The following is an 18,542-nucleotide window of genomic DNA, read 5'->3' on the forward strand; positions in this document are numbered from 1 at the left end:
CTGAAGGCGAAATGACTAGACCAAGTTAGCTATTGAGAATTTAAGTCTCCCTCATAGCCACAAAGGATTTTGTCACTTAGCACAAAAAATGCCAAGTCTGAAAAATAATTCACAACTGAAGTTTCTGTCAAGTGTAAAGAATATTTGGATCCATACCCGAGTTGTTTTGTGAGACTTTTTGAGAGCACCAAAGAAAAAAAGTGCCGGACCGCAGGGCCCTGTCCGTGCCCTGTCCACCCCTTCACGCCTCTCCCCTGCCTCCCTCCCTGCCCCGTGTCGGATGTGCCCCGGGTGACGGGGGAATGCTGGGGAAGGCGGAGGGGGAGGAGGAGGGGAAAGGAGCGCGGCTTCCTCCGCCCCCAGCCCGGGCCAGCCCGTTAGCGGGGGCGCAGGCCCGGGGCGGTGGTGCCGAGGAGGAGCTGGCGGCAGCGGCAGCCGCTCCGGCCGCAGGCGCTGCTGGCCCGGGGCTCCGAGCCGCGGCGGCCGGGCGGGCAGCACGGTCCCCGGGGCGGCGGGGGGCGGCGGGCCGCCTCGTGGCCCTGCTGGCGGCCGCCCGGCCCCTCCACCTCGGCGCGGCAGGTAAGGAGCGGGACCCCCGGCCGGAGGGGCGGCGGTGCGGGAAGGGCTATGCGGGGAGAGGGGAGGCGGGGGAAGCTGCGCCGGTTTGTGGGAGAGCTGCGCGGGTCCGTTTGGGACCGGCGGAGCCGCCGGCAACCCCCGTCGGTGGTAGATGTTGGTTACTTTTCCTTCCTTTCTTCCCCCTCTCCTTTCTTTCGTTCTTCTTTTTCTTTGGTTCTTCTCGGCAAAATGCAAACGTGCTGTTGCGGTGTTTCACGAGGGGTGGGGGCTGGCAGCAGGCAGGGGTAGCGGGGGCAGCGGGGGCTGCGCCGAGGAGGGCTCGCTGAAAGCTTTCCCCCGGGCGCATCCCGGCGCCCCTGCCCCGCTCGGGCGGCGGGCGCTCCGTGCCTGTCCTCGGCCGGTTCAGCGCCCCGAGCGTGGGTGGTGGCGGCTGGGGGGAGGGGGAAAGAAGCAGAAAACAGAGGAAAAGTTGGGGGTTTCGTTGTTGCTCGGGGTGGATGGCATGAGCGGAGCCTCCTCCTTCACTCCGCCCGCCCTCCAGCCCTCCCGTCGGAGCGGTTATAATAATGTGTTATTACTTGGGCGGTTGCGTGTTGCCAGAATCCCAGCGGGAACCAGACGGAAGGGTGGGGGGTTAAAGGCGAGGGGGCAGCCGCCGCCCTTGCCGCTGATGGAGGCTCGGCGGGGTCTCCCTGCCTGTGTTCTTGAGCTTTAGAGGGTCCCCTTTCCCCTGTGGACCTGCCCGAGCCTCGGGGACTGAGGAGGTCAGCCTTTGGGCTCGGGAGACACTAGGACTCGGTTCAGCGAGCTCCGCGCTTGTTTTTCGGGCTCAATCAACTGCCCTTCTTAACACCTGCCCTTGCGCCGTGGCAGCGACAGGGCGGCTGCCGACCAGTTGCCAGTTTGTGCGGCATCTGCGAGGCGAGCGCCGCGATTTCTGGGGCCCTTGGGGAGCGTGTGGGGTGGGAGAGCCGCGATGGTGTAAGAGTTACAGTTCCTGGAGAAGAAGCCGCAGAAACTTTTTTTTTTCTTTTTTCGCCCCTCCGCGCATGCCTAAGATGTGTGGTGCTTTCATAGCTGAAAAGGGAGGTTGAAGGTTTTCGTTTTCCCTGGGATGTGAAATGCACCGGGAAGGGAGGAGCTGCTGGCTTCAGCTCGTTGACGAAACCATTCTCTGGAAAATTGCCCTCTCCCCCTCTGCAGCAGATGAACCTCGCTCGCAAGCTCCTTCCCGGGGGGCTTTGCCCAGGGCCTGAGGGGGGAGATGACAGACGGCACCACTTCCATGCCAGGGCTGTAACCCTTCCCGTGCCGTCCTCGCCGGGCAGTGCGGGAGCTCGGTGGGCAAGCAGCGCCTTCCTCCGCCGCCTTTCCTGGCTTCAGCCTCATCGCACCGCAGTGCAGGAGGAGACCGATGGTGTCTTTAAGGGCAAACAGCGATGCTGCAGATTAGAGGGGACTTGTCAATCAATTGCGCGTTTGAAAGAGCTTATCTTACCTTGTTGCTTTCGCTAATCCATTTCCCTGTCCCCGAGAGGTGACACGTGCCTGTATTTGCTGTTCTTCAGCTCCGGGGTCCTGGGTCTTGCCCTTTGTTGCGTTACCGCGAAGGGCGAGGGCCCGCAGCAAGCTGGAGGTGTGGGGGCTTTCCGGGGGCAGAGCGGGAGGCAGGCGTGTTCCAGCTCGCGGGTTTGGGGTCAGTTCCCGTCGCGTTTCTTTTTCCTAGTGCCTTTATTGCTCCCTTGGGAGGGGGGTCCCGCTCCCAAACTGCGCGGCCTGCCCCGCCGCCCTGCCCCTCCTGCGGGGTCCCGGGCTCCGGGGATCTCCCGACCGGCCGGGCGGGGGGAGGACGGCGGGGGGGCTGTGGTCGAAGGCGGCGCCTCCTGCCGGGGTCGGGGGAGGACGACGGTGGTCCTCCGCGGGATGAAAAGGGAGATTCCGAGCTTTCTGTCCCTGTCCTCACTTTCTCCCCCGAGCAGCCGAATCTGTTTATTTGGAGGCAGCGGGAGGGAGGCGTGCAGGGTCCGCGGAGCTAGCTTCCTTCCTTCCTTCCTTCCTTCCTTCCTTCCTTCCTTCCTTCCTTCCTTCCTTCCTTCCTTCCCTTCCTTGCAGCCCTTCCTTCCTTCCTTCCCTTGCAGCCCTTCCCCAGGCCCCCCTGCAGCCCCTGAACACCGGCGCTTGTGCATCTCCCACTGCCGGCCTCTTTCCGCCCCCCAGAGCCTCCCCCGCGGCTTCCCGGGGGGATGCGGGCTCCCGGGCACCGCCGGGCCAAGCGCGGAGCTCCCCCCGGGGGGGCGCGCCGGGAGCGGGGCAGCCCCGGCCGGAGCCGCGCTGGGGCGGCTCGGGCTGCCAGCGGGGCCGCGCATCTCCGCCGGCTCTTGTGGGCAGCGGTGCTGCTCTCTCTGCCTGATCACCAAAGGCGTAACATCAGCGCTTCATGATAACTGAAGAGGTGGGTTTGATTTCCTATCGTCATTTCTCAGTGCTTTGGACATTTTCTGTTCTTTCGCATAACAAGATAATGAAATGGCTGTTCTGTACAATTAATGGCTGAAAGATCAAATGTTAACTTTTTTGTTTCAGCTTTGTCCAGGATAATGTTTTTTTTTTATAAGCCAGCTTCATTTGTGTTTATCGTGTTTGTACTGAGTGAAGTTTTGCCTTGGTATCAGTGGTGAATGTGAACTTTAGCTGCAGAATCTAAACAGCCTGTGATACCCTGTACCTTTGTATGCAGCCTTTAGGCTTAAAATGTGGGAGTACTTAAGTGGCCTTTAAAGCACCTGTACTTAACCCGGAATAGGTGCACGTACCCTCTACATGTTCAATAAATAGCTGATATTACGGACTACTCGATGGTAACAAAATTCCCATTTATGGCTGTTCAGATAGAATATTTTATTGGTGAAAGACTATAGATCTAAGTTCGATCCATCCTTAGATTTCTGTGGTCAGGCTACACAAAGAATTGCTAGCAAACAGTAATCAGCATCTGCAATAATAAATTTCCTGACTTTTTCATGGATAAAAGAACTACATGGAAGAAGCTGAGCCATAGGCATGATCATGTGCAGATTGTTTTACTGAAATGTGCTGATTTTCAAACTTCGTTAATAAGCAAGTTTTAAATACTTTATTTTTTTATATCTAAATTGCTATCTTGAGAATAAAACTTTTAAAATGTTTAAGGATTTTAAAAGGTCAGAACTTCTAAGTAAGTTGCTCTCTTGTTTCTTGAAGCTTTTGCTATTTCCTCCATCTTTCTTTTCCAGTCATCTTCCTGCTTTTTTCCCTTCATTTTCCAGGATAGCCACCAAAAAGAAATGCGTTGTTAGTTGCTTAAAAATGACGTAAGCAGTGAAAGTGTTTGGTATCCCGTAGACCTTGTTTGAGTGCTTATGTCCACATTTCCTAAATGCAGAGGCATGTTGCTGTTGTCTGACTGGTGGGAGGCAAGGGGTGTGCAGAAAGTTGCATTCAACTGGGGGTTTAATATGGTGGTACAAGTTAATTGGATTTGTTAGGTGATGATTCCAGTGAAAATGTCATGACTTGGTTTCAGTCTAGTTCCAGTGCGCATCTGTTCCGTGGTGCACAGTGCTGGTGAATGCTGTGCAATTTACAGTACCCACATACTTGAGGTTTGAAGCATAAGTTGAAATCTGTAGCAATGCAGAATGACTCAAGTGTCACTGATCACCTCGAAGTGCAGAAGGCCAGTTTTGCCATTTTAGTAACTTTCTACTATTTGAAACGTAGAATTAAGTGTGGATAAGATACCACAGCTGCAGTATCAGACATGCTGGAGTTACAGGTCAAAAATGGAGATGTTTTTTGCATGCTGTGAGGTGAAGACAGCAAGATAGTAATGTTTTTTACAAAGGTGAAATTTGGTGGTATTTGAGAGGCCCTCAGTTTGAACGTGAAACATAAAGTGCTAATGAAGTGCTGGTTAAGAGTAATAAGATACAAAAATGCAAAGTGCTGCAGTGGAGCTGCAATGGAGAAAACGGAGAGCAGGATCCCGGCTGTCATTAGTAATGAGACCAGGTTAGAGAAGTTAATTGTCACCAGAACTGTTGCTCACCCATTGTTGGTCCCCCCAAGTCTAGGGGGTAACAACGCACAGTGGCAAATGGTGAGCTTGGCTCTGAGTACTGGCAATTGTTGCATATCAGAAACTGTTTGTGTTTGCAAGAAAAAAAAGTGATAGTTACTGACCTCACAGCAAAATGAGATGCAACTGCAAAATCCTCTAGAAACTAGCAAATGAATGAAGTTCTATCTACCCTTTGCAAGCTGGGGGAAGAGTTTGATGTGTGATAACAAAGGGAATTTATTATGTATCCACACATCTTTCTATAAATACACTTGTTATGCTGGGCTGAGGAAGGAGTTGAAAACAGGAAGGTGAAAAAGAATAACCTCTTAACAGTTTTGAGCAGAGCTAAGAGATGGTGTCACATGGCAAGGTTTGAACAAGTTTTGGCTACTTCAACCTTTTAAATTTAAAAAAAAAAACAACAAAACAACAAGTTCAGCATACGTGTACTGCTTTGTCCACAGACATTGTTTGTGCAGCCAGCAGGGCAGAAGAAAGGTATCGTAAGGTAACTCATGGGTGAAGGAGTTCTTGTTGTCACAGATGGAAAAATGGCAGCAACATTTGCCTTTGGGGTAGTCTGCTGTGGAACAGCTGATGGGCAGCATGAAACTTGCCCAGTGCCCAATCTGTTTAGCATTTGAGTATCTTGTTTGGTGACTGAGGGGAGTGACACAGGCCTTTACTTCCAGAAAAGAGGAGTAGCCTCAGAAGAGTCTTAGGCTGCTAGCACACACCTTTGTGTGTTTGTTTATTGTCCCTTAAGGTAGTATTGATGGATTTGAGAAAGCAATTGGAGGAAAGAGCATCTTGCTGTGGAAGCAGCCTCTGTTCTAGCTGCTGTGTCTGTAGTCGATAGAACATAGCCCAAAAGGGCACTGGTTATTCCTGCTCTTTGATTCTTCGCAGACATCACAGTATTGCTTTTGCCAGGCTGTTAAAGAAAATTGGCAGAGTCCAGGTCTCTAGGTTTGCTGGTTTTATTAAACAACTCAGAGTTGGACCACCACCGCAGTGAATGGTACCTGACTCAAATTCACTATCGGTTTATATAGAAACTAATAATCACTTACATCATAAACTTTTCATAAGCTTCTGTTAAAATTCTACTAGCTATTTCAATTCTTCTTTTCTTCAATTGTTAGATGTCCACAAAAGTCCATTGTCAGGAGTCCACAAAAGTCCGTTCTTTTCCATTGCTTAGCTGATCTTTATGTTCTGGTTCCGCTCCGACTCCAGTCGACTCCCCTTTTTTAATGTTCTTGCTGTGATCAGCATCCCGTCTTGATGCGGGTTGACCAGAGTCTGGTTTCCACTGCCACCGTCTCCCAAGTATTAACCTAAAATACCTAAAGTCTATTTAGAACTTTATTTCTATTAATGTTTATTTCGAAGTACCCTGTATTTCTTTTAAGGTAAAGAAAAGGTTAACCATACATCCCCTTTACTAAAATCATCAGAAGGTAATACTTCTAGGCCTACTCCTGCTTAGCTATTGTTTAAGTTTTGATTGATGATTTGTTCAGTCATAGGTAAGGATTCCACAAGGAGCTTTGAGAACAATATTCATGGATTGTGAAAGCCCACCTGTTGAGAGGGCACGGAGTAAATGCACGCAGATCAATATGATCGTTAAGCAGATCTCGTTTATTTACGTATCTGAGGGTACATTTATACTATTCTGTTTTTGTACACACTCTGTGTACATGTCATTTCTATTATGATTGGTTAGTATGCTTTGTTCACACGCCTCTATATTAGTTCTGATTGGCTTATGCTAAAAAGCTATATCTTGCAGGTGCAGCATTCTTTCTTATTTTTCAACTTCCCCATATCTTATTTTTCTCATAGCCAAAGTCCTTGTTCTTTATTATGATTGGCTAGTTCATTACCACCCCATTACCACCCCCTGGACATGCCTGGACATAGCTCGTTCAGTACCTCGTTCCCACCATTGTCCCGTGGGAACCCCACAAATCCCCCTTTTTGTTTTTGAACGAGCTATGTCCTGTCCTGTCCTTTTTGTCTTTGTTTCTTACTTCAGCCTGGTTCCCTGCGTCTCGCAGAGCCCGGTCAGAGAATCCCAGCCTTGGTTACCCATAAACCCTGCTCTCTGTTGTTGTGCCAAAAAGGCTGTATTGACCATTCGTTGTACAGTTCTCTGCAAACATGCAAACAAACAGGGTAACACAAGTAAGATAATGCCTATTATAAACATTCCCATAAGCAGACTCTATCTACAAAACATGCAGTTTACTTCAGAACATACTGTTATTGTCTATTATTCTAGCTGAAAGGAAAGTTACTGACCGGAAAGCTGATTCTGTATAAAGGTAACATAGAGCAGGCCTTTTAGAGCCTACTCTGAGGCCTACTCTTGCTAAACCGTTGCTAAACCATCCGGTATCAATTTCCCCCTTTGGAAGTAGTTAGATTTATTATCTCACTACTTCCATATACTATTCTCAATGATTGCCTCAACACAACCCACGCAGATCCCTATGATAATTATAATCACAACTATATAAACTATTCCCTCTAATAATGTGGCTAACCATCCTTTTAGAGACAATCCACCTAATTCTTGCAGGATTTTGTTGAACCAACTATTTCCTGCTGCATCCCTGATTGTCCTGCTGTCTTCTGCTACTCTGTTGGATCTCCGGATCTGGATTCCACCTCCACATATGGTTTAATACATTTGATCGGAAACCATCATACTCCTGTGCCTGTAGAGACAGAAGCATAACCTCGACCCATTAGTAATAGTTCCCCTGGTCCTAACCACTCGTTAGTACCTGTTTCCCTATACCACACTTTGCCTTTGTTTTGCACATAGCTTGCTCCCTGTCGATCTGCCTCCCAATGTATTACAATTGGGGGTCGCTCCTTATCTCCTGCTAAAGTTAGATGACTGAGTACATAAACAGCTTTTGGAAGTCTCTCGGAAGGTTCAGTCTCCTCTCCCCCTTTTTGTTTTTGCAGAAGCTGTTTCAATGTACTATGAGCCCGTTCCACAATCGCCTGACCCGTAGGCGAATGAGGAATCCCAGTGACATGTGTAATACCCCATAGTTGACAAAATTGACGAAAAATCTGTGAACAATATGCTGGTCCATTATCAGTCTTAAGTTGTTGTGGAACCCCAAGACTTGCAAAGCAAGCAAGTAAACGTCGTTTGACATGACGACCTGTTTCCCCAGTCTGTGCTGTTGCCCATATTACATGTGAAAACGTATCAACAGATACATGAACATATTTGAGCCTTCCAAATTCTGCAATGTGCGTAACATCCATTTGCCACAGTTGTAACGCACTCAATCCTCGAGGATTTATCCCTATTCCAATTCCCATGCCAATTTTCTGACAATTAGGACAAGCACTGACCAATTCACGTGCTTGTGCCATGGTGAGTTGAAATTGTTTCGCTAGCATTTTCGCTGATTGATGAAAGAATTGATGGGATAGGCGAGCTTGTTCAAATAAATTTGGTGATATTTGCGTATAGGACACAAGTGTGTCTGCTTTATTATTGCCAATGCTCAAACCTTGATCAAATTGATGACTACGAATGTGAGTCACAAAATAAGGTACCTCTCTGAGGTTTATTGCCTGATGCAACTGTAGCAAAATGGTGTAAAGTCGTATATTCTTCACTGGTCATATAAAAGCTCTTTCAATTCGATTTACAATGCCTGCTGCATAAAGAGAGTCTGTTACAATATTTACAGGTAAGTCCTTCCATTTTATAAAGACCTGGTATATTGCAAAAAGTTCAAGTGTCTGCAATGAATCCTCAGTTTGTCCTGAGAATTTGCAATGTTTCCATTGTCCATCCTCTTGCCAGGTAATAACTGCTGAATGTGATCGCTTTCCTGCATCAGTAAAAACAGTTAGTCCAGTCACAGGTATCTCTGATCTGATAGGTTTTTCTTCCCAATCCTGTTTGCAAATAAACTGTAGCTTTTTATCTTTTGGTAAATGTGTTAACAATTGTCCAGTAAAGTCCTGTAAGGCTATTTGAAAAATAGTTGACTGATTTGTTAACCACTGTAGATATTCCTTCTTGATAGATAAATAGATAACATCTGAGTCTAGTCCGGTAATGTCTGTAATCCTTTTATGTACTTTGATAAGCAATTGTGCTATTGCTTCCACTCTGGTACAAATTGTTGTTTTAGGATGAAAAACCAAAGAGTCCACTCGAGCATTGCCTTCTGCAATAAACCCAGGCAAATTAGTATGATTTCTTACATGTAAAACATAAAACAATGCAGTTTGGATTTGAATTTCTTGCCACAGAGCTCGCAGCAATTCAAAAACACACTGATTACATATATGCTCTATAACAGATCTATCCAATTGCTTTATAATGCCAGCTACATATGCTGAATCAGTAACCAAATTAAAGGGAATGGGAAAATTCTGAAATATTTTTAATACAGCTCGTAATTCTACCACCTGAGGTGAACCCTTTTGTTATACTACCATAGATTCCCACTTGCCATCAGAATACCAGACAAGGCCCGCCTTGCCTGTGTTCCCAGATCCATCCGTAAAAATGGTAGTTCCATCCACAGGATTGTCTGCGCACAACACTCCTGTGGCAATTGGAAGTTCCACACTCAATTTTATGACAGGATGGGAGGTTAAGTGGTAAACAACCTGTCCCGAGAAATTCTCCATAGCTGTTTGCAAAGCAAAGCTATTAGCCATACACTACTCAAAATATTGAGCTGCAATAGGAACGGTTAGTGATGCAGGGATCTCTGGCCACAAGCTCCCGACATCGCATCCGACCTTTGATGAATAATCTGTGCCAATAGCTCTGTAACGAGTCTGATCATTCTGAATTCCATTGACCAATTATCGCATACGGAATTTGCCTATCAAACAAAGTGATAATTTGTATTTCCTGATTCAAATCAATACGATGTACAAATTTGGAATGTAGCCTGCTTTCTATTTCTGTAATCAGTTGCTGTATCTCTGAAGTAGTGTGTCGTGGTGCTGTTAAAGTTGTGTCCCCTGCTAATAACTGGAATAGAGACTGCAATTGTGACGACGTAAGCCCCAAGTATGGCCGCAGCCATAACTTGAGCCTTATGTTCCACAGTACCCACTTTTGCACATGCCTTTATCATAGCATTCAAATCTGTTTTTCCAGGTAAAGCTTCAATGATCTTTTGACAATCAGCATTAGCATTATCCCTGTTTGCCACAGGTCCAAGGCTTGGCAGCCGCACAGGTTAACCCTGCGTGGAAACACCAGTCCTGCGCTCCCTGCGGTTTGGGCTGCGAGTTAACTGCATAGGCCTGGAACTGGTTGGGAAGATTCATTTGTGTCAGCATACGATTCCCCCCCACCCCGCGTTCTTTCTCCAGTTTCCCTGCATTCTGCAGCTGGTTGTTATCAGCTGACCTTGAGCATTATACTGAGACCTGCACAGCTTCACAAAATGCCCTAGCTTCCCACAGCAATGACACATCAAAACAGTTATCTCTCCCACTCAGCTTCAACTTCTTAAGGCAGTTTTTCTTAAAGTAACCTTCCTGTTCGCATGTATAACAACGATGAACTACCTTAACTGCCGCCGCAAAAGTTTTTGCTAAATGCTCCATCTGAAATGTGGTGGTTCCTACTTTCTCACAAGTATCCATTAGCTCAGTTAAGGTGGGGTTACGATTTGCCATCCCTGCAACAACCCCTCTGCAGTCCTCACCTGTGTTGTCCCTCGCCAACTATAGTAACAATGCTTCTTTTACAATTTTCCAATCTAACGGTTGCCAAATATTTCTTCCCTCAGGACCCGCACCCACAATCACCGGATATGCTTGTGGAATTATAACTCCTAATAACACATCTCAAATGATCCCTTTCCATTTCACTCCTCCCCCCCCTCCCCTGTATACGCGGGCAGACGCTGACTCTCTCCCTCACCTCCCACATTACCAGATGGACGCAAACCTCCCCCCCCGCCCTGACCCAAAGGTGGAGTAGGGATTTGCAAAGGAGGTTGAGGTGGCCCTAATACTTGTCCCGAACACAGAGGGGGATTTTGGGGAGACATAGTCACGTGTCCCGAGGCGTTGGCTGAACGATGCTGCTGCAATTCCGTCTTTAATTCTTCCAGTCATCTACCAAGCTCTGTCATGTCAAGTTCGTGTCCATTTCATGATGGTAACAGTCCTTTAAGTCCTTGTGACTCTGGTACTGCTGACTCCGTAAATGGCGACTTTAACGGTGGTCATTTAGTGCCGGAATGTAAACTTTGTTCAACAGACTCAGGAAACAGCGAATCCGGTAAAGGTGGATACGAAGCAGGTTTACCCTCCTTCTTGTCCTCCTGCTCAGCCTCATCCGTAGAGAGATCAATGAGAGGGAGGGGGTTTCGGAGGGGGTTTCTGCCAAGTCTCCTGTTCAGCGTCTGAATCAATTAGTCCAAATCGAGCTCGTGTTTTAGGGCGCACTATCAGTCCTGATGGATCTGTATCTATTTTACTCGCTCCCCGCTCCTCAGCTTTTTTCGGAGCCATCCGTACCCACGGTGATAAAGGAGCTGCCACCGGTACAGCCACCGGGGCCATGGGAGGTGTTGGTCCCGCAAACAGTGAGGGGGTAGTAGACGTCTGCAGTCCTAAAGCCATAAAAGCTGAATGTGTGACTTCTCTCTCTGCTTTTATTCCCTTTAACGCTTCACTAACCAGCTTCCATGTAGCAGACAATTTAAAGGCTTCCTTATCACCACTTGACACCGCATTCCAGAGAGAGTCACCAATCTTCTCCCATAAAGGCACTTCAAAGACATCATTAAAGGTTGTAAAATGTCCTTTGTCTTTTGTCCAAAGGAGTAACTGCTTTAACGCAGCTTCGTCATATTTAATTCCTCTCTCAGAGAGTATATGTTGGAGGAGTTTCACCACTGCCACTTCTGTCTTGGTCAGGGTAGACCCCATTCCTCCCCCAGCTGCCTGGGAAGCCCTACCCAGGTTTTCCTTTGCTAGCAACACTCAGGCTTACCGTATCCGTTCCTGCCGGTGCGAAAATCCAGTGCCGGGGCAGCACTCTACAGCTGGCTTCCTCTCACCCTTTCCTTTCGGTCTGTTGTCCGCTGCTTCTCCGCAGTCTCCGGCTGAAGGCCCCTGGTCCGGGGGAAAGTCCCTGTTCGGGCGCCACTTGTTGAGAGGGCACGGAGTAAATGCACGCAGATCAATATGATCGTTAAGCAGATCTCGTTTATTTACGTATCTGAGGGTACATTTATACTATTCTGTTTTTGTACACACTCTGTGTACATGTCATTTCTATTATGATTGGTTAGTATGCTTTGTTCACACGCCTCTATATTAGTTCTGATTGGCTTATGCTAAAAAGCTATATCTTGCAGGTGCAGCATTCTTTCTTATTTTTCAACTTCCTCATATCTTATTTTTCTCATAGCCAAAGTCCTTGTTCTTTATTATGATTGGCTAGTTCATTACCACCCCATTACCACCCCCTGGACATGCCTGGACATAGCTCGTTCAGTACCTCGTTCCCACCATTGTCCCGTGGGAACCCCACACCCACCTGTGTTTATTCAGATAGACTTATAATAATTATTCTGTTCTTCATTCTATTTCAACCTTATTGAATCTTGTCTCCCTAATTCATAATAACTTTTACATTAATTATGTTAAAATTTCTATAACACTGGAGAGCCCTTTGTCTTCTCCTAATGGCTCAAAACCTCTCTGAGCAACTCGGGACTCCTGGAAGCGGCTCTGCATAACTCGGAGCAGCTCCCAAGCTCTCCTCCCTGCCACCCAGGCCTCGGCGGGACAGGGTGGGGGGGTCTGTGCAGTACTGGGATGCCAGGGGTGCCCGGGGCCAGCCCCAGCAGAGGCTGGGCAGCACCCTCGCTCCCTGTTGGCCACTCAGGGGGTCGCCATGCAGGCCGAGGCCTCTTCTCACAGCCCACAACCCCACGTGTCCATAGCAGGGGGAAGACGGCGCAGGCAGACGAGACAGGCGTGTCGCTGCTGCAGGAGATGGTGGCTGAGCGGCCGGTAGGACAGACAACCCCGCTGTGGGCCTTGGGGGGGAAGGGTCTGCACTGTGCCCGGGGGACACGGGGGCACGGATCTCAGCGGGGACGAGGGAGGGGGTCTGAGCCGCCAACCCTCAGCCGCCTCGCACACCCCAACACATGTCCCTGTGTGCCTTGGCTGTAGGAGGAGCAGCTGGCGTCAAGGAGGCATCAGATCACTTCGTCTCCCCTGCCTGTCCTTCCTAAAGAGCCTGTATCCTTCCCTTCCAACACTCCAGCCACAGGAGCTGTCCCACCACGTCTCCATGATGCCAACAAGATCACAGCCTTGCAGGCACGTGCACGTCTCTAACTCCTCTTGTTTATTCCCCACGCTACGTGCGTTTGCATAGAGGCATTTCAGTTGGGCCCCCATGAAGCTGACTCACGGGCTGAAATTCCTTTCCGCTGCTCTTCTGGCTCCTCCTCACTTTGTCAGTAATTACACTTTCGGTTTCACTTTGGGAAATTGCACTTTGCCCTTTTCTGCCAAGCTGATTCCTCTGGATTTTGAGAAGTTCGGATATTGTTGGGACTGTCTAAGGGGCGTGTTGCTATTATCGATATTCCTGAATGTGTTTCAGGTGTGGTATAAAATGAACTATCAGTGCAGGTGTAGGTGTCACGAAGCCATCTCAGCTCCTACGATGCTTTTCAGTTTGCCTTCCCAGACCAAGCCGTGCTGTGATACAAGAGCTTTCGTCCTCCCTGTCTCCCACGGAAAGCTAGAAATGGCGTTATCACCATTGAGCTCCTGTGGGATATAAAAAAAACTTGTCAGCAGCAGCTACATCCTGCTGCGCAAGCTTTGAACCAGCCCTGGCGCAAAAGCTGACCAGCAGATTGTGGTACCTAAGAAAAAGCTCCTATGTAAAGGTGGCTTCAGAGACATGCGCAGGAGAACTTGACTGCCAGCAACCTTGCCTATACAAGGGGGTCTGTTGTTAGAAGAGACCAGAGAGAAACCAGCTGAAAGCTGCAAAGTTGCAACAAAATTATGTAAATTATGCATTGTGTTTGCATGGGGGCTTTGTGTGTACAAGTACTCAAAAGCAAATGGTAACGGGCGACCTCATGGCCAAAGCCAATAGGTTTTACATTTAGGCAATGTAAAAATTAATATGTGAGTAGCCTTAAGATTGCGTATAAGGAATCAGGAATTCTAACATGGGGTCCTGCTTGGGCTCCCAGGCGAGTAGCACCTTTATGGCAGCGATAAAGAGGGGTTTTAATTAGTGTGTATTTCTGCTGCCTTCTTCCCTGTACCTGCGCATGAAGAGAAGAAAAGTGCGAGCAAACCCATTTCGGTAAAAGTTCGGGTCAACATTTAAGCAGACAAAACTCTGAATAGTTATGCTGACCCTTACTCCATTCTCATGAGACCCGCCTGTGTCACTGAAATCGGGATTAAAACCTCTTAACACCAATGTAGCATTAAGAAGCAGGGACATCTTTATTGCAGCGCTGGGCAGCACGGGGTGTAGCCCCTCCAAAGTCGTGCGCGCCCCCCTCGATGATTCACCTCATATTTATACAGAAAAATATTACATATTCATCACGTATCCAAGGACGCGTATACATATTCATATCTTTTCCCCGAAAAGGCGGTCTTTATTATAATGAGTTCCGAGAAATCATTTCCACCCCGACCTTGTTACCGCGGGGAGAAAAAGAATTAAAAAAAAAACAAATACACCAAAAAAACCCCAACGTTATCTGAGGGGAACGTTGGCAGCGCTGGGAGGGGGATTCCCGTCTCCCATCCCACCCCAAAGCCTGGCGCGGCCCCCCCAGATGCTCACGGAGGGGGGGGTTCTCGTCCAGTTCCTTTGGCTCGGCCGCGGGCCGCGACTCCTTCCCGCAAGAATCACAGAATGTTCGGGATTGGAAGGGACCTCGAAAGATCATCCAGTCCAATCCCCCTGCCGGAGCAGGATTACCTAGACCATATCACACAGGAACGCGTCCAGGCGGGTTTTGAATGTCTCCAGAGAAGGAGACTCCACAACCTCTCTGGGCAGCCTGTTCCAGTGTTCGGTCACCCTCACCGTAAAGAAGTTTTTCCTCATATTTATGTGGAACCTCCTGTGTTCCAGCTTGCACCCATTGCCCCTTGTCCTGTCAAGCGATGTCACTGAGAAGAGCCTGGCTCCATCCTCATGACACTTGCCCTTTACATATTTATAAACATTAATGAGGTCACCCCTCAGTCTCCTCCAAGCTAAAGAGACCCAGCTCCCTCAGCCTCTCCTCATAAGGGAGATGTTCCACTCCCTTAATCATCTTCGTGGCTCTGCGCTGGACTCTCTCTAGCAGTTCGCTGTCCCTCTTGAACTGAGGGGCCCAGAACTGGACACAATATTCCAGATGCGGCCTCACCAGGGTAGAGTAGAGGGGGAGGAGAACCTCTCTTGACCTGCTAACCACACCCCTTCTCATACACCCCAGGATGCCATTGGCCTTCTTGGCCACAAGGGCACACTGCTGGCTCATGGTCATCCTGCTGTCCACTAGGACCCCCAGGTCCCTTTCCCCTACGCTGCTCTCCAAGAGGTCTGTCCCCAACTTGTACTGGTCCATGGGGTTGTTCTTGCCCAGATGCATGACTCTACACTTGCCCTTGTTATATTTCATTAAATTTCTCCCCGCCCAACTCTCCAGCCTGTCCAGGTCTCTCTGAATGGCAGCACAGCCTTCTGGTGCGTCAGCCACTCCTCCCAGTTTGGTGTCATCAGCGAACTTGCTGACAGTGCACTCTATTCCCTCATCCAAGTCATTAATGAATATATTGAATAGAACTGGTCCCAGTACCGACCCTTGAGGGACTCCGGTAGACACAGGCCTCCAACTGGACTCTGTCCCATTGACCACCACTCTCTGGCTTCTTTCCTTCAGCCAGTTCACAATCCACCTCACTACCCGATCATCCAGACCACACTTCCCCAGTTTAGCTGCGAGGATGCTGGGGGAGACCGTGTCAAACGCTTTACTGAAATCGAGATAGACCACACCCACAGCTTTACCATCATCTATCCACCGGGTTATGTCCGCATAAAAGGCTATCAAGTTGGTTAAGCATGACTTCCCCTTGGTGAAGCCATGCTGAGTGCCCCTAATGATCCCCCTATCCTTGATGTGCCTAGAGACAGCACCAAGGACAAGTTGTTCCATCACCTTTCCGGGGATGGAGGTGAGGCTGGCCTGTCTGTAGTTACCCGGGTCCTCCTTCTTGCCCTTTTTGAAGACTGGAGTGACATTCGCTTTCCTCCAGTCCTCAGGCACCTCTCCCATTGCCCACGACTTAGCAAAGATGATGGACAGTGGCCTAGCAATGACTTCCGCCAGCTCCCTCAGCACCCGCGGGTGCATCCCATCAGGGCCCATGGATTTATGGACGTCCAGATTGCTTAATTGGTCCCTGACCCAGCCCTCATCTACCAAGACAGATTCCTCCTCTATCCTGACTTCTTCTGGGGCCTCAGGGGTCCGGGGCTCCTCAGGACAGCCTCCAGCAGTATAGACAGAGGCAAAGAAGGCATTCAGTAACTCCGCCTTCTTTTTATCCTCTGTCTCCAGGGCCCCCATCTCATTCATTAGTGGGCCTACATTGCCTCTAGTGTTGGTTTTACCTGCAATGTATTTGAAGAAGCCCTTTCTGTTGTCCTTGACCTCTCGTGGCTTAGAGAGGGCCGCGTCCCCTTCTTCCCGCTGTTACTAAGGGGCGGGCGTTGCTATGGGGCGGGTGTTGCCAAGGGAGCGTTGCTACGGGGAGGAGCGTTGCTGGTAGGTGGGGTGATAGAGGAAGTGACGTCACAGCGGGCAGGCCTTGGCAGCCGAACTCGCGGCCCAGCAGGGTGGCCCCCAGCGCAGGCAAGCGCCTGCCCCACAGGTAAGGGGGGGGCCCGGACCCCCACCCCCCGTGCCGGGGGGCGCCCCCCAGCCCCCCCTGACCTCTGTGTGTCCCCCACCACCCCAGGCTGCCCCATGGACGATCCGACCGGAGCCGCTGAGGAGACCCCCGAAGAGCTGGCGGCAGGTGAGACCCTCGGGGGACCCGCAGCCCCTCCCCAGGTGGGGCAGAGCGAGGGGTCCGGGTGCTTGGGACCCCTGACTCCTCCCCGGGGGGGTTAAAGGAGGGGATCCAGTGGTCTGAGACCCCCATCCGGGACCCCGAACCCCTCCCCAGGTGGGGCAGAATCAGGGTCTCGGTCCCCCAGGACCCCTCGGATCACCCCAGGACGCGGTAGGGGAGGATGCCCCCCACCGTCCCCGTGGTCCCTGACACCCCCCTCCCCTCCCCACCACAGCCGGCCCCCCCCCGCCCGCGGGGAGATGGAGCGGCACCTCCGCACCCACAGGGGCAAGTGGCCCAACACCTGCGGTGAGTGCGGCAAGCGCTTCTCCCAGCGCTCCCACCTGGCCGTCCACCTCCGCACCCACACGGGCGAGCGGCCCTACCGCTGCGGCGACTGCGGGAAGAGCTTCTCCAAGCGCTTCCACCTGGCCCGGCACCTCCGCACACACAACGGCGAGCGGCCCTACCGCTGCGGCGAGTGCGGCAAGAGCTTCTCCCAGCGCTCCAGCCTGGTGGAGCACCGGCACGTGCACACGGGCGAGCGGCCCTACCGCTGCGGCGAGTGCGGCCAGGCCTTCAGCCACAGGACCAGCCTGGCCAACCACCAGCTGGCCCACGCGGGCCAGCGGCCCTTCGCCTGCGGCCGGTGCGGCAAAGCCTTCTACTGCAGCTCCGACCTCCTCCGGCACCAAGCGGCCCACTCGGGCGAGCGGACCTACCGCTGCGGCGAGTGCGGGAAGGCCTTCCTGCAGAGCGCCCACCTGGAGCGGCACCGGAGGACCCACACCGGGGAGAAGCCCTACGGCTGCAGCGTGGGCGGGAGGGCCTTCCTGCGGAGCGCCCACCTGGAGCGGCACTGGAGGACCCACACCGGGGAGAAGCCCTACAGCTGCGGCGTGTGCGGGAAGGCCTTCCTGCGGAGCGCCCACCTGGAGCGGCACCGGAGGACCCACACTGGGGAGAAGCCCTATGGCTGCGCCCGCTGCGGGCGGCGCTTCAGCCAGAGCTCCAACCTCATCACCCACGAGAGGGTGCACCTGAAGGAGACCCAGGGGGCGGTGCGGGAGATGGCGGCGGGGGAGCAGGCGGGTTTGGAGGCGATGGAGGGTCAACCAAGTCTAGAGATGTTGGAGGGTCAACCAGGCTTGGAGGTGATGGAGCGTCAACCAGGTCTGGAGATGATGGAGGGACGCCCAAAGTCCAAGAGACGTGGGGCGCCCCACGGTCTGGAGGTGTCAGAGGGGGACCCGCAGCCTGGGAACCTGGGGGTGCTCCAAGGGTTGGAGATGGTGGGGGAGCCCCCCAAGAGCAGGAGGCCCAAGGGGCAGCCACGGCTGGGGGGGGCGCCCCAAGGAGGAGCACCCCATTGGCTGAGGGGGTGGGGGTGGGACTGACACAGGATTGGGCAATAGCAGGAGGGGGCGGGGCAATAGTGCCAGGGGAGTGGCCAAGATCCTGTGCAGCCATTGGCCGGGCGAATAAAGATGGTGAAACCCCCAGGACTGGAGAGTGGTGGTCTTGGGGGGGGGAGTATGGGGTAAGGTGGAGGGTTCTGTAGCCCCCCCTGGGTGGGGTGGGGGTTGGGACGGACCCCCCGGGGTGTGGGGCCAGGGTGAGGGGGGCGGGGTGACAGAGAGACACAGCCGGAGGCGCCGACTCAGCCGTTTATTTCCCATTAACGCTAATTAGGGGGTAAAAATGGGGATGGGGCATTGCC

At 51.2% G+C, this 18,542-nt stretch overlaps 1 protein-coding gene and 1 pseudogene across 1 annotated transcript in view; both read left to right on the forward strand.

The window, feature by feature from the left end:
- LOC137668902 (protein FAM118B-like) overlaps positions 1 to 18,542 on the forward strand; it is a 257,128-nt pseudogene that overhangs the window by 194,133 nt on the left and 44,453 nt on the right.
- LOC137668857 (zinc finger protein 585A-like) overlaps positions 17,076 to 18,542 on the forward strand; it is a 38,409-nt gene continuing 36,942 nt past the window's right edge. Inside the window, 1 exon segment of the mRNA XM_068410674.1 lies at positions 17,076 to 17,856. Coding sequence (XP_068266775.1) covers positions 17,083 to 17,856 — 774 coding nt within the window. The 5' untranslated portion in view covers positions 17,076 to 17,082.

The sequence above is a fragment of the Nyctibius grandis genome, chromosome 11, assembly GCF_013368605.1.
Source record: "Nyctibius grandis isolate bNycGra1 chromosome 11, bNycGra1.pri, whole genome shotgun sequence".
NCBI classification, from domain to species: domain Eukaryota; kingdom Metazoa; phylum Chordata; class Aves; order Nyctibiiformes; family Nyctibiidae; genus Nyctibius; species Nyctibius grandis.